The 16,067-nt window shown below is 41.8% G+C and overlaps 1 protein-coding gene across 1 annotated transcript in view; it reads left to right on the top strand.

Annotated features, from left to right (window-relative positions):
• CUBN (cubilin) overlaps positions 1-16,067 on the top strand; it is a gene marked incomplete at its 5' end in the record, with an annotated part of 145,317 nt that overhangs the window by 51,675 nt on the left and 77,575 nt on the right. Inside the window, 4 exon segments of the mRNA XM_081881783.1 lie at positions 209-390; positions 3,297-3,453; positions 4,446-4,633; positions 13,201-13,360. Coding sequence (XP_081737909.1) covers positions 209-390; positions 3,297-3,453; positions 4,446-4,633; positions 13,201-13,360 — 687 coding nt within the window.

The raw sequence follows: 16,067 nt of genomic DNA on the forward strand, positions 1-16,067 counted from the left end.
CTCCTGTCACTTAACCTTGGTATCATCCAGAGCCACTGATTTTCAAACTACCAGTTCCCTGAGTAGAAAATGTTGCATGGCATATACCACTTTCCTTCAATGTGGACGCGAAATGTTAAGGATTTCTCCCTTACTGGGCATGCACTTTGGACCTTAACGGAGGTTGGTCAATGTGGCTGAGCTGTGTTTTCTTTGTACTTGTTTTCAGGTTGTGGTGGAACCCTTGCAACTTCTTCTGGAATCTTTACGTCTCCCAACTATCCATTGCCTTACTACCACAATTCAGAATGCTACTGGCTCCTCAAGTCAAGTCATGGAAGCCCTTTTGAACTCCAGTTTGATCAGTTCCACCTAGAGTCTCATTCAAGTTGTCAATATGACTATGTTGCTGTATGTACAATGGCTTATTCCCCCCCAATAAGGTTGATTATTAAGGTTGATTAAGGTTGATTCCCAAGGATGGTCAGTACAAATCATGGCACTATGTGGCTTGCTCTGGAGCAGCTTTCCTCAGCTTTCAGCCCTCCAAATTTGTTGGACTACATCTCCCATCACCAGTAACCATTGGCCATGCTGGCTGGGGCTGATGGGAGTACTAGGGACTGTTCTAGAGATATTAAAGAAATGTAAAAAGAGACCTTCAACACCAATAGAACAATTCTCCACTAATAACCAGTTTACACAATGCCTTTTTTCTTTACAGAAATATTCCAAGCCACCCAGTGCTTGGGGGAAGGTTCTACCATGGTGGCAGGAACTGTTCCCATAGCTATGTATGGATGTCATTTCCACCCCTCATTTTCCCATTACTTAGTCTCAGAGGACACAGCCCTGGAGTTGCAATTTCCCCTATCCAAACTTCTTCCTAATCAAGGACTTTTCATTCTTGGCCATATTGGGCATGTTTACTCTATATGCAGTCAGTCACTATGGTTGGTCTCAACTGTTCTAGGAAAGAAGAGTCCAAAGAAGTAAGGAAGAGAAGAAAAGAAAAAAAGAAAAGAAAAGAGCGTCTTTCTGGTTGCTGTCTGAGTTCTAGTTGCTCCTTTTAGCCCCAAGAATGAGACTATAAATGTGGTTAAAGCAAGGATGGGAAGCCCTCCAGATGTTGTCCAAGTCCCATCATCCCCAACCATTCATGATGGGAGTTGGTCCAACAGCATCTGGAAGTCCTCAGCCTTGGCTTTCCGCTTAGCTGCTGATTCCAGTGCTAGGACCACTATCATGAAGTGGTTGAACAGGGATATAGCTTCCCTCTCTTATGGGTTTGGGAGCAAACTACTACTGTTATAACCCCCCCCCCCATGACCGATCTTTTCTCTTCTACACTGTCCCTTCCCTAGAGCTAGGATCAAGTTTGGAAGTCAGTAGTCAGTGATTTTCTCCATGCGATGGCGAAGGATAGGCAAGGACTTCAGTCGATGTTCCTTCATAAAGTGTGCCATCATTTTAAGAAATTCTAGAATGCAATCTGCCACTTAAATTTCGCTTCCACAGAGAGCTGTCTTCTGTAAAGATGAATATTTTTCAGCCTGAGCGGGAATGTGTCTTGCACATCAGGCTGTTAGCAAAATGCTTTAATGAATTATAAGAACAAAGGCAGTGAGTTCCCTAACAAGAACTCCATTGTCTGTCCATATTCAAATTGTTATATAAATGACCTGAGTATTTTTCTTAATAATTAGAGCATTAGAATATTTTTTTACCCCCTGGTGAATGCCCCCCCCCCCCAAAAGGCAATCAGCATCCAAATGCTGGACATTCCAGCCACTTCTGTTATTCCTGAAAGCACATATGAGTCTGGCAAATATTTGAACAGTCAGCATTATCCTAATAGTGCTTATGAGCAGGGTCATGCCGAAGTTTTATGAGGTTTGATTCTGATGAAAATTGCCCAGTCCCTTCCATTCTTTCATACACCTTTCCAATACCTGTGTGTAGCCACTGGCCTGGTTTGCATGACTTCTTAAGTCAAACTCTGAGCTCCCAGAGAAGAGCCTGCAACCACTTTGCTTCCAACCACGGGAATACTTGGTTAAAGTGTCTCCTTGCTAGCCACAAACTGCAACCAGGAAGAAACTATGGCTGCGTTTCATGTTTAGTGAGGAGAGAGCTTAACTTTGAGACCAGGTTCAGATCACACACTAAGCCAAACCTCATCTCCACATGGCATGGGATTTTAAAAAACCAGGGCGGAGCAAAGTGGCTGACAGCTGAATGTCTGCATGGTTCCAGTAAGCCATGATTTCACTTACTGTAGCATGACATGCAAATACAGCCATGGTTTCTCTGCAGCTACTTTTGCACCCATTTTCTTGTTTTTACTTTTCATCATCATCTTATCCTGGCTATTCAGATATCACATCAGGAAAAGTGGCACATAAATACAGCAAAATAAATAAATTACAGCACCAGGATGAAATAATTGCCAAAACAGATTCAGGTAGGTAGCTGTGTTGGTCTGACACAGTTGAAGTAAATTAAAAAATTAAAAAAATTGTCCAGTAGCATCCTAGAGACCAACTACCGTATTTTTCGCTCTATAACACGCACCAGACCATAACACGCACACAGTTTTTAGAGGAGGAAAACAAGAAAAAAAATATTCTAAACAAAATAGTGGATATATGATTTTTGTGGTTCATGCTGTGGCCACAGACATGTGATCTGACAGTGAGTTTGGAGTAGCCCAATGCAAAAATCCTGAGGATCCATGTGGATCCATGCTTTGTAACCATGGAGGAGGAAAGGAAGGGGAAACATGGATCCTCTGCTCATGACTGCAGCAGATCCCCCCCGCCACCCGCAGGTATTCGCTCCATAACACGCACAGACATTTCCCCTTACTTTCTAGGAGGAAAAAAGTGAGTGTTATGGTGCAAAAAATACGGTAAGTTTGTTCTGGGTATAAGTTACAAGTTACACCCAAGTTACACCCATGTTACACCCAGAACAAACTTAGTTGGTCTCTAAGGTGCTACTAGATAATTTTTTTAATTTTAAAAATTGATTTATGCCAAAACAGAAACATCCCATAGCAGACTTCTCATGGTGTCGTGAATCAAATATGTGTCTGTCTAGCCTTGTGTGAGTTCAATTAGCTGTACCCCATGGATTGTACAATAGGATTGCAGTATGTTCAACATGTGCTCATTTGCATACATTCTTGAGGAAATACGAGATTAATTCCCACTGCACTGCACATCCATCCCATGCTAAAAATTATCTATGATCAATTTAGCAGTCAGCTAATACTGTTTTTACTTCTATGTTTCTGTTGCCCTATAACTATATAGGTCTATGATGGCAACAGTACCAATGCTAAGATGCTGGGCAAATTTTGCGATGACCAGATACCACCCACCCTCCACTCTACTGGGGACAGTTTGTATGTAAAACTAAGGACAGATGCCACTTTGGGTGGTGGAGGTTTCTTTGCTCGTTATAAGCAGAGTAAGTACTAACAATTAGATTTCCGTAACATGAATGTGGCAACCAGTTCCAGCTATCTCTGTGCACATACCTTTGCTGATCCAAGTTATAAAGTTCCTTCCTCATTTCCATTTATTCAAGTATGTAATGACAAGACCAAGAAACATGACCATGAAGTTGAACTTCAGACCAAATTTAAAACCCTGGTGGCCATGTTTGGCCTTCAGGTCAGAGGTTCCCCACCCTTTCTATATAAGATACACTGTACCCCATTTTGTTCCTTCTCTATTTTTTCCTTTCCCCCATCCCATCTTTCCCTCCCTCCCCCCCCCCATAAAAATCATGAATAAAAAAGAAATCAGCATGTTAGTAGTGCTGCTGCTGTGATCTAGCTTGTTATGAAGATTTGCTTAAACCAGAAATTTGTCCTATGAGACAATGATGATAAACTGTATATAATATCTTGTCTGGGATGGACATAGCAGATGTTTTAAGATAGCTTTCTTTCTTTCTTTCTTTCTTTCTTTCTTTCTTTCTTTCTTTCTTTCTTCAAATACATGTTTATAAAGCCACTGAGATTTTTGGAAAGAGTGTTGGGGGATATTACATAAGAGATGATGAATAGGTGGGATTCTCCTCTACAAAATATCTGTGACTCTCATTGTTAGTTATAGACATTACAGTTGTACCTTGGTTGTCGAACGCCTTGGTACTCGCACGTTTCGGCTCCTGAATGATCTAAACCCAGAAGTGAGTGTTCTGGTTTTTGAACTTCTTCTGGAAGCCAAATGTCCAATGGGGCTTCTGCAGATTCCGATTGGCTTCAGGGGCTTCCTGCAGTCAACCAGAAGCTGCGCTTTGGTTTCTGAACATTTTGGAAGTCGAACGGACTTCTGGAAGGAATTCTGTTCAACTTCCAAGGTATGACTATATTAGTGTTGGTTGATGCTTTGAATACATAGAACAGAAAACTTTAGAAAGTATAACCTTTTTTTTCAAATGTTTTTCACAAGTTTGCCAGGGTGTGGTCATTGCCAACCGTAGCCAAGGCATCTTAGAGAGTTTGAACTACCCTAATAAGTATCCTCCGGATTCACTTTGCACCTGGACCATCCAAACTACAACTGGCAATACACTCAACTACAGCTTCTCAGACTTTAGCACAGAAGGAGGAGAAAACTGTGGGCGTGACCATTTAAAGGTATGAAGAAAATATTTCCTGTTTTGCATATGGTGTTGAAAGAGGATCTACAAAAAAAGGAACAAGGGCAAATCGAGAAGGAACTCTGTTTGAGTTATCAAAGGGGAAGATATTTGAGCTTAAAAGAAGCCTACTAAATGAGATGCTGATTCACACTGTGCTTGAAATGCATGACTTTATAACATGGAGAATTTGTTAAACTGCACACCCTTCCAGAAATGCCCTTTGCCTCTTTTTTATTTTGTATTGAATTTTTAAAGCATACAGTACAACAAAAAAACAAACTAATCTGAATAAAAAGAAAGAAAGAAAAACAATGCCCTCTTTCAGAGGTGGATCTTAACCCTTGTCTCACACAGAAGGGGTAGACCCTCCCAGCTCTCACCTGGCAGCTTCCCTTTCTTCTCCCAGGAGCCCAATCTTGAGAGATCTTCCCTTCCCTGCCTCTCACACAGGGTCCCTCACCAACCAACCATCACTTTCATCTGCAGAAATGCCCTTTGCTTCTTCTGTCACCCCCCCAGCCCTGTTTTTTCTTGGGCTGCCACTGGTGAATGCATTTCTGCTCCTCCACTTTATGTAGATTTAGAAAATATCTTAATACTTCAGGGACACTCAAAGCAAACATTACCACCAGTAGATCCTTGTTGTTGTTGTTTTACTTTCTACAGATATAGTCAGTGATTTAAAGCTTGAGGTAAGTCTCCAAGGCATTGGTTCCTCTAAAACATGGGTTGCCAATGTGGCACCCGGGGGCACCAGGCACCCTCAGAGGCCTTCCATGGCACTCAGTGGGGTCTCCCCATCGGCTCCTTCTAGGCTTGAAAGAATCATTCTGTTGTAGCTAATAGAATGGGCTGTGGTGTGTTCTTGGTCATGGCGTGTATGGCCCATGGCAGTTCCCTAGTTTGCAAATAGGGATGGGGAGACATTCAGTTCACTTTTTATTTAAATGTTAACTTGCCATATCCACATTTTCTGAAACATAATGAGAACCAGAGCACAGCCCCCACTTTCAAATTTGCACTTCTCCAAATTTTGCAATGCAATTATCCAGCCAAGTCGTCTTCTTCTTTGGCGATCACTCATAGCCAAGTAAGATTGTCTTCCAGAAATACAGTTTTAACAGTGAGTCCATAAGTGATTGTGGAGGCCAATTCTGGATCCACACGTCCTTCCACAGTGGGGACATAGGTTTCTTGATGGGAGTTGATCACGATGAGGGTTTGCTAAGCATGCCTTCCTCTTAGTAAGTTTCTCCCTTTTGTCCTGAGTTCAAGTGTCTTCGGAGCCCATGACACCTTTGAGAAAGGCTGTTCTCCAATTGGAGAGCTTGCAGGCCCGTGTTTCCCAGTTGTCGGTGTTTATACTACATTTTTAAAAGATTTGCCTTGAGACAGTCTTTAAACCTCTTTTGTTGCATTACGCTTTCCATTTTTAAGTTCGGAATAGAGTAGTTGCTTTGGAAGACGATCATCAGGCATCCAAACAACATGACCAGTCGAATGAAGTTGATGTTGCAGAATCTTTGCTTCGACACTGGTGATCTTTGCATTTTTGTAACGTGTACAAAAATGCATATGCTAGGGTGAAGTGTTGTGTAAATGCATAGATCCATAAAAATAATACACAAAAACACATGTGCAAAAATGTGTATGCAGTCATACCTTGGGTCACAGACACTTCAGGTTGCGTGATTTCGGGTTGCGTACCGCGCCAAACCTGAAAGTACCAGAATGGGTTACTTCCGGGTTTCGGTGCTTGCACATGCACAGAAGCACTAAATCGTGCTTTGTGCATGCGGAGAAACACCGAAACGCAACCCGTGCGTGCTCAGACATGGTGCTGCGGGTTGCGAACGTGCTTCCCACACAGATCACATTCGCAACCTGAGCGTCCACAGTATTAGGTAAAATTGCAGAGAAGAATGTGTGTAGAAGAAGAAACTTGAATGAGAATTATGGTATGTGTGTTTTCTCCTCAATCACAAACTGATGTGGAAATGTGGAAAACTGAATATCCAATTGGCACAATGAGAAGCTGAGAGAAACTGAACATGGCATACTCATCCAACCCCATTTGTGTCCATGGACCTCAAAATGTTGGCAAACCCTGCTCTGAAACCAGGGAGACCAATGCTTATGCATCTGATCCTGACATGGTAAAGAAATTTTCTACCTGGCAGTCTGAAAGCAGAACTTAAAACCGCCATAGTAATGTAAAGGATGCAAGAGAAAGATGGTCTCTAATTACAGCAAACCTCAGATGACTAAGAGCTCCAGATGCTTCAAAATGCGTCCATGAGGGTGGTTTTACTCTGAGACATGCAAGCCCCACAGTGAATGACTAATAGCTTATTTTTAGTTGCAGTTTTTCTTCAGCTGCCACACCCTGCCTTTTCAGGGCAACGTGATTAAAACGTACAACGGGGCAACTGTGAAGTATCAGCGTAGCTAATTCGGTTGCTCCCATTTTGGTTTTGGTTGTGTGCGTTTTTTAACAAATGTCCTGGTGTATTGTGAGCCTTAGAAATAAGAGGCTTCATGCTTCAATGGCTTGCAGAATCATAGAATCATAGCGTTGTCCAACTCCCTGCAATGCAGGGATCTTCGGCCCAGCGTGGGGCTCAAACCCATGACTATGCTCTACCAACCAAGCTATACTAGCTATTGCATGTAGCAAATGCTAGTTGGGTGTAACAAGCCTGCAGTCAATTCAGATGGAATACTCAGTAGAATCATGGGAATGTTCATAGGTTTGGTATTCTTGGTCTGATGTGCCGTAGTCTCACTTAGAACCATAGAACTGGCGAGGTGGAAGGGTCCCCCAAAAGCCATCTAGTCCAATCCATTGCAGTGGAACAAACACAGCTAAAAAATCCCCGACAGATTGCCATCCAACCCCTGTTTAAAAACCTCTAGTTAAGGAGAGCCCGCCACTTTCTGAGATAGTTTCTTCCACTGTTAAAAAGCTGCTTGATAGTCAATGAGAGCCAGCAGAGAGAGAGATGGGTGTTCTCAGATGTATCACCAGCATACATCTGTCCCTGGAGGAATCATAAAGGAAGCCTGCATTTACCTCTCTTAATACACTTGGAATCCTTGCATGCTTGTAAACTGTGGCTCAGCCACATTTTCTCGCCACTTAATCCAATTGAACTGTGGGATTCGCTCCCACAAGATACAGTGATGGCTGCTGACTTGGACGACTTTAAAAGGGAATTGGATCAATTCCTGAAGTATAAGGCTACCAATCCTATTGGCCATTAGGAATGAGCAAATCTGCCAGTTTCATTTTCTCATTGTTCCAGTCTTACATTCAGTATTCTGTATTCCCACACCAGTTTGCAAAAGTCCTCATAAATATTCATCAACATTTTAGTTCAAATTTCCCCTAATATACACAGGTTTGTATGCATTATTGTGAAGTATTTCCCTCTAGGATAATGACCTGTTGTTTATTATTGTTACAAATATATCCATGTTTATGCACACTTTACATCGGTATATGCATTTTTGTACTTAGGAGACCAGCACTGCAAAATTCAGAAAAGTACACCCACACACACCCACACACACACACCCCCGCAGCGTAATTTCATTTTTGAATGGGAATTGAATCCATTTCCCCAACCGTTGTCACTGCATCTCTACTGGTCATGATGGTTACATGGTATCTCAAGGATCAGATATCTTGTGCCTCTGATTACCAGTCATGGGAATCACAAGCAGGAGATAGCTACTGTGCTCCTCTTCCGTTTATGAAATTCCCAGAAATATCTGTGGGAAATGGGAGACTCTAGATACAATTCATTCTCTTTGAGATATAGAGCATGTTTTAAAACCAAAGTGATGTGAAGCAAAACTTGGAGAGGTCAAGTGATTGGAATGAGCGAATTATTCACAAATTCCTTTTCACTTTGAAGGGGGAAAACTTCACTGCTAAAAAATGCAGCTTTCCTTCTGAAACTATGAGAAGGCAATTGTGGTATTTCCTGCAGGATGGTTTTGAATGGGCACAGGGTTGTGCCAGTGCAGTTCTCAAAACAACATCCTTGGCTTGGGTGCATACTGACCTTTAGCCTGCCTAGCAGATCAATATCAGCTCTGTTATATTTGCTAAGGATTAGCAGAATTTAATAGCTTTGTTATTCACCCCTCTCAGAGAGCCAAAGAATGCCAGCTGATCGTGAATATTCCTAAGATATTTATGAAATGAAAACTAAGTCGGTCTGAGAAGTAGACTCTGCTGGAGGCTGCTGAAGAAACAAAGAGGAAGGCTAAATCTGCAAATTTCAAATGGCAGGCCGGAGGAATAGCTGATGCTGTTGCCAGTGGTGCAGCTAGATAATTTTAGTTCCTGAACTTAATGGGCCTCCTCTCTGCTTAGATGTCCTCGTGTGTTTCATTCAGTTATGAAGCACACCCTCCAGCAACATCTGGAGGGCCGCAGATTCCCCAGCCCTGGTGTAAGTCATTTAGCAATAGTTAGAAGATGAGAAGGATGGTGACTCAGTCATGGTGTGCTTTTTAATCAACTGCTTCCTCTTTATGCTCTCACATTCTCCAGTTGGGGTTGCCCATCTGTACCGAAGTCTCTGTCGGGCATTGAGCCATTATATTCATTTCCTCTAGCTGAGCATTTCCCAAGACAAGGATATATTTCTGTATGGGTATAAAGCAGCAGCTGGACTTATTACTGCTTTTTGCTAACCCCTGGAGTGCCTGTTTGGTGAGCTGCCATGTGGAACAAGGCCAAATATGCCCAAATACAGCCATTCCTCAAAATTCACCCTTCTCCAAATTTTGCAATACAATTATTCTCCATTCAAGGACCAAAATACATATACTTGGATAAAGTGTGTGGGAAAGTACATATTTTAATGAAAATAACATATAATAGCACACAAAAATGCAAGTGTCAGATGTGCCATTTATTATGGGTTTTTTTAATGCAAAACTCTGGGTTCAAGGTCTTTTCGGGAAAAGGGAGGGGGATACAAATGCAACTATGTGATAACCGTGTGTTAAAATATAACTATAATAATGGCTTTCAAGCCTTTTAAGTAGAGATCTTTCCCAGGCTGTTTCTGTATTGGAATTATTTTTAGATGTTTTATCATTTGTGTGTTTGCCATCCTGGGTTCTTGTGGAAAGAAGGGCAGAATAATAATAATAATAATAATAATAATAATAATAATAATAATAATAATAATAATAATAATAATATAGGCTTGCTTCTTCCTGCTCTTAAGATGTAAGCCAGCAGTCACTATCATGATGCCCATGTGTCCTTCAGGTCTTCCCCTGGCACTCACTCATAAAGCCTCTGAGACCCCCATCTCCCTACTCACTGCCCCCATGGTCATGAGGTGTTGGGTGTGGTTCTATTTTTCTCTCTTCAGGAGACCACAGAGCTGAAGAAAGAATGTGGAAAAGAGACTCTTTCCCATTTCCTCTTTCAGCTCTGCATACCTTTCAAGGCTCGGATTAATTATACTGGATTCTATTTACCCAAATCCCTTGGGAAAATAAAGTGTGTATGGAGCCCACAGCACTCACTCGGAATTCTAAATGTGCCCATGGGCTTAAAAAGGTTGGCGACCTCTGATGGAAGCCATAAATAAAAAGGCCCATTTGAAGACCTCAAGGCAAGATATAGAAATGACTTAAGATACGAATATCTCTATGGCAGTACTAAATTCAGTTGAGTTGGCTCTTGGCTGTGCTTTACTGAGGACTTGAATTATGCCTGAGATGTTCAAAATTCTTCACGAAAATGCACAGCTGTTCTTTTCCTTTAGAAAGCGGGACCGCTTCACAAATGCCTGTAACCCTAGCTCTTGCCTCACTCTCGAACAGTTAACAGCTGTCTCGCCGTTTTCATTTGAATTTCCTGTGAATAACTGTCCCGCTCTGAGAACCAAATTGGAAGCAGTACGACATGAAGTGGTTTCTATGGCAACCATTATTTATTTGAAAATGGCTGGTTTGTTTTGATAGAAACTGCGTAGAAGTACGAAGTTTCTGCTGTCTGAGATCAAGTTTAGGAAAGAATTATGAGGGGGGTGTTCACCACCTCCGCAAGGATTTTTACCACAGCCTAACTTCTGTTGTTTTTGCATTATGTTTACCAACTGGTTGGCAGTTCATTTCTGCAGCCAATGGAAGGTGTTCACATTCGTGTTTAAAGCTCTGAACAAATTACACTCCAAACATTTTAAATACCACCTCCTTCCTTTCTGTTGGTTGTTAAACTCAGCAAGGATGGCCATCTTGGTAGTTCTAGTGCCCTCAGAAGTTTGCGGGTGGCAGCCCAAGAGAGGGCATTTTTTTGAAGCAGCCCCTAGACTGTAGAATTCTCTCCCTTCATAAATGTTATGGCATATTTCCTGTGTAGTTGACACTCCCTCCCCCCTCCCTCCACACACCCACTGTGTTTCTCAACTGTAAATTGTTTTAGAATCATAGATCTAAAACCACCACAAGAATAATCTAGTCCAACTCCCAGCAGTGCAGGAATCTTTTGCCCAACGTGGGGCTTAAACCCACAACCCTGAGATTAAGAGGCTCATGCCCTACAGACTGAGCTATCCAAACTAAACTGTTTTTTATATTGCATTTTTAAATTGTTGCAACCTTCCCTCATGGTGAAGGGTGGTTAAGAAATCTTAATACATAACAACAGCAGCACAATATATTGGTGCAAAATACCCTGACTGACACTCCCCCCCCCCACCCAGAAGGAGCAAACAAGAGGGTTCAATAGGCGGTTTTGTTTAGTACCATTGGCCTTGGCTATATCATAGCAGTCTTGGGGTGGCTTGCTTGTTTTATCTGTTGTTTAATTTTTTATTATTTTATCAAGGAATATTTTGTACTGGTTTTCTGAATTTTATTGTGTTTGGATCCACTTAAAAACCTTTCCTCCTAATCTCAATTTGGAGAAGTGGTCCAGAAAGACACCATGGTTGACGTTACCGAGAGTCACTGAGAGAACTAACTGAGTAGCACTGTCCCTCCCGTCTATTCTCCAACAAGAATGGCAAATGCCTTTTCTACCTTCATATACTTCAAATGGTTTTAGATGGCAATGCATATTATTTCACTTGCTTCAATATGTGTCAAGCCAGCACAGCTCATCTTGCAAACTTTGATCCTGAATTTCTGCTCCATACTCTTGCCCTAAGGCAATTGTTAGTATCAGCTTCCCTCATTTCTTCAGTCCTAAACTCAGTTCTGTACATTTCTGCAGCAATTTCTCCCTCTCTCTCCCCATCTCTCTCTCTGTGTGTGCATGTTTTTTAAAATCCTCATGAAAATTCACCAGCATTTTTAGTGCTAATTTCTCCTCATAAAAACATTTTTGTACGTAGCTGTGACTAATATACATCGTTTTGCAAGCACCTCCCCCCAATATGCTGCATTTTGTATGTTATTTTCACAGATATATGCATACTTCCTCCTAATGTATGCGTTTCTGTGCACGTTGTTTGATTGAGGAACTGCATTGCAAAACTCGGAGACGTGCAAACCTTGAAGCATAATTGTGCTTTGGTTTGCATGCAGGTTTGAAAAGTGTGATTTGGTAGTTTATTAAATGTGAACAAAATTGATTTTCTTTCCCATACCTACCTGAGAGCTCCGGGGGGGGGGGTCACAAAAGGAAAGGGGGGGAGTGATTTGTCATGCAGGGAGGGGACTATTTGAAAAGTAGATGCTCCAAGATAGACATTCCCCCCCCCCATAGAAGTTTCTATTGAAATTCTGAAAAAGAGCATGCCAATGTCTTAGCGATGGGGGTATTCAAACATCATTTCTATGGCAAGTCTTTGCTGGACTGCCTTAGAATGACAGGAACCATGAGTCAGAAAATCAAAAGAGTACCACTGTAGGTGAATGCTTCTCCAGACTTCAAGTACAAATATTTACTAATACAGAGTTAAATTCCTGCTTCTCATTGTGCCAGTAACTAATGCTGTAAAATTATATGCTTAAAATAGAAGTCAGGGTACATTGAAATTTCCATTTAAGAAACAACAACACAGCCTTGTTGATTTTCTTACACTCCGCCCCCCATACTTAAAGCAGTGTATTCTTATTTGTGGGAGAGATTTCCCTACAGGAGTAAAGCATTTGTGTTGTGAGCTTCCAAAGGCATTTGATTATTAAAAGCCAAAAGCTGAGCTAGGTGGCACTCTGATATTATCTGACAAGGCACTTCTTAATGTTTTTTTCAGAAGACCAAACACTGCAGGTACTTCTTCCCTAAACACATAATTAACCAATAGATCTCATGTGTTACTTATTGCACTACAGAATAATAGAGCACCCAGAGGTGGCCAGGGTGTCAAGGGATCAGAAAACCACCTGCATTTCAGCCCCTGACAAACTACTGGATTAGTGTGGTTTTTTAAAAAAAAATCAGCCACATTTGTTGCAACACATCTGGATAATACCTGAGACATGCAATGCAGATGATTACTATTCCTTTTAAATGTCTGCTTCAAAAAACTGGTATCAAGTCGGTGATCTATTTCCATTTCATTTCCTTATGCTTGATTTCAGCTTTATGATGGACCCAATGCCCAATCCAGCCTGATAGGCACATTCTGTGGTAATACTGATGTCCCAGCTGGAGGCACAACAGGCTCCAGCCTTCATGTGGTGTTTTTCTCTGATAAAATAGGCGAATCTACAGGATTTCAGATGTTATGGCATGTAAATGGTAAGTCAACAAAATTTCTCTCATTTCATTTCACACAAAATTTGTTCCTCAAGTGCTATCTCAGAATCCATCCTTTTTTCTGTGGTGGTACTGACTAGCATCAAGTATTGTCACCTCTGGTTCTTTGTTTTGTTTTGCTGCCTGTGGGAGCCATTTTTGTGCCATCACCCACAGCACTTTTATCAAGACATGAGTACCAGTACCTCATTTTTTCACACACACACACACCCAACAGCACTGCTCAAAATTTTAGAAATATTTGTTAGAAGAGGCTGATAACACTGGGCAACAATTTTTTACTTTTTGAATGTTGTCTAGATTTCTACAAATGATTTAGAGTATTTTTGCACTGCTGAATCAGGAAATGGCATCCGTTTCTCTCCATCAGGTCAGGTTTTTGTGCTATGTTGATTTGAAAAAAATCAGATCTTGTGACAAAATCGATTACATTTTTGTGGCATTATCAGCTGATTTTTGTCAACACATATCATCCTAAATATGTTTTTAAGAGAAAAAAATGTTTTTCCAACAACATATATTGATTACCTGATAGAAACATCGATTACTGTAAACTGAATGATGGGCATTGATAAAGGTAAGTACATGTAAATTGCATGTTTATGTGTACCAGGAGATTCTGTCACGCTTTCTGTTCAGAATACCTCACACCTGGTATACCACACTGTTGACTGCAGGACCATTAGTGCGCCAATGTCCCTGTGCACCAGGAGATGCCATGCACTCTGCTGACCAAGCCAGTATGCAATGCATTAATAGCCATGTCGATGCAAATTTTGTTTGCCTTTCTTCTTCTCTTGCATTTGAGGAAACATGGCTGTACGTAAGTTTGGCTTTGTTGCTTGACCTATTTAACAACAGCATACCACTGCAGGGGGATGAAAACCTGTGGCATTGTCCATCAGTTTAGAGAGAGGGGGCTGGGAAAATAATTAAATAGCCACAGTTGCCTTGTCTGCCTAATCAGTTCACACAATTCAGTTTTTTGACAGCCCTGCAAAGCGGCTGGGATCTGCCACTGAGGCCCCCTGTTTTGGGTTGTGCAGTTGTATGGATTCCTACTCTGCCTTTGAAGGGGAGGTTCCTCTGCAGCACAGGCTGACAGACTGAAATCCTTTGCTATATCCCAAAGGACTTTCTTTTTGGCTGGAATTTTTAAGGAGTTCAGAATCCGAAGTGGCAGGAAGGAGGAACTGGGGGGGGGGGGCTGAGGCAGGGGAGCGAGGGTCAACAACATTGCTGAGAAAAGAGTGACTTGTGAATAGGAAGACAGCTTTTCAGCTGAAACCCAGCAGGGGAAGTGTTACTGAACAACAGAAGTAAGATCTCAGGACTGCGAGGTGATGTCATCCTAGAGCCAGACAAAGGAAGAGGGGGAAAGGGCCTTTTTCTTCCCCCTGTGGAGACAGATGACATCATCCTCCTTTGAGGGGCTGCAGCGTTAACTTATCTTTTCTTTTCCCGAACTTCTAAATAGTCTTTAGTTGTTGGTGAGCACTGTACCTTATTATTTAGAGGGGGTGGAAATCCCCTAAATTATTTAATCTTAGCTGCAGCTTTCCCCTTGTTCTCTGGCCACCCACAATCTTTCACATTCTGTGGCACTGTAACAGGCTTATTGGAAAGGACAGAAAATCCCAGGCAATCAACTGCCTGCTCTTCAACTTGCCCTGTGTTTACTGTTTGCTCAAAAAATTATGTAAGTCCTTTTAAATTGTTCTGGAACTGATTTTGTGATGTCCTGTAAAGGCACTAGAGATTCCCACCCCCACCCCCAGTAAGCTCTCCATGCAATTCAAATCAAGAATGTAATAATGTGCTAATGCTCCACTTAGAACACTCTACTTAGCGCTCCTTGGGGTCCTCCCCCCCCTTACTTTTCACATGCAGTGCCAATACCAATTGGGACTCCCTCTCTGTTTTCTTAGCCCACCCTGCAGTTTGCTGCTATTCTTGGCTGCCTCCAGTAAGCACAAGGGGGTGCAAGGGTGAAAGGAAGAGAGATTGCTCTTCAAATGCCTTCTTCCCTTACTTAATGTTCATTTTTTATTTAGTTTGTATTGTGTTTGTGTTTTTAAATCGGGCAAGGTTTTGACTTTCTTTCAAAGCGAGTCGCCTTGCCTAGCCTCCTTGATTCTGCCATTTTAATCAGGGGTAGGCAAAAATCCCCTGCCTGGTTTCCAAAAAAACATTCTCCCTGTGTAAAAATGGGGGCTGATTTTCTTCTGCTTTCTTGTGAGGAGGTGGAGAATTTTCACTGGAATTGTTGCACTTCCCGGAATGCCTTGGGAGAGACATGATGCAACAAGAAGTGGCATTGCTCCCAAGGCATTCCAGTGAGAAGCTGGAGAGAGAGCCTTGCCTAGCCTTCTTTCCTTGATGTGAAAGATGCAGAACAAAATGTCAAAGAAAGTTATCTTGCCCTTCCAAAAAAAAATTTTGAATCTTTTGGCTTGGTTCTAGTTTGCCCAGCCTTTGGTATTCTTTTGAATCTGTCCATGCGTTTTCTAATCTGCAGTCTGTATTTAATTTTAGCCTTTGCCATAATGGTTTCATAAATGACCTCCATGTGATTTAGCTTGCTCTCATTTTTAAGTTCCTGCGGTAACCATAGGTGAGTTTGGAACAAGAGAGGCATATATCAAATAGAAAGTCACAGGGCTGTGAACACATTTTCAACTCTCTTCTC

The sequence above is a fragment of the Podarcis erhardii genome (assembly GCF_964252035.2).
Source record: "Podarcis erhardii genome assembly, chromosome: 12".
NCBI classification, from domain to species: domain Eukaryota; kingdom Metazoa; phylum Chordata; class Lepidosauria; order Squamata; family Lacertidae; genus Podarcis; species Podarcis erhardii.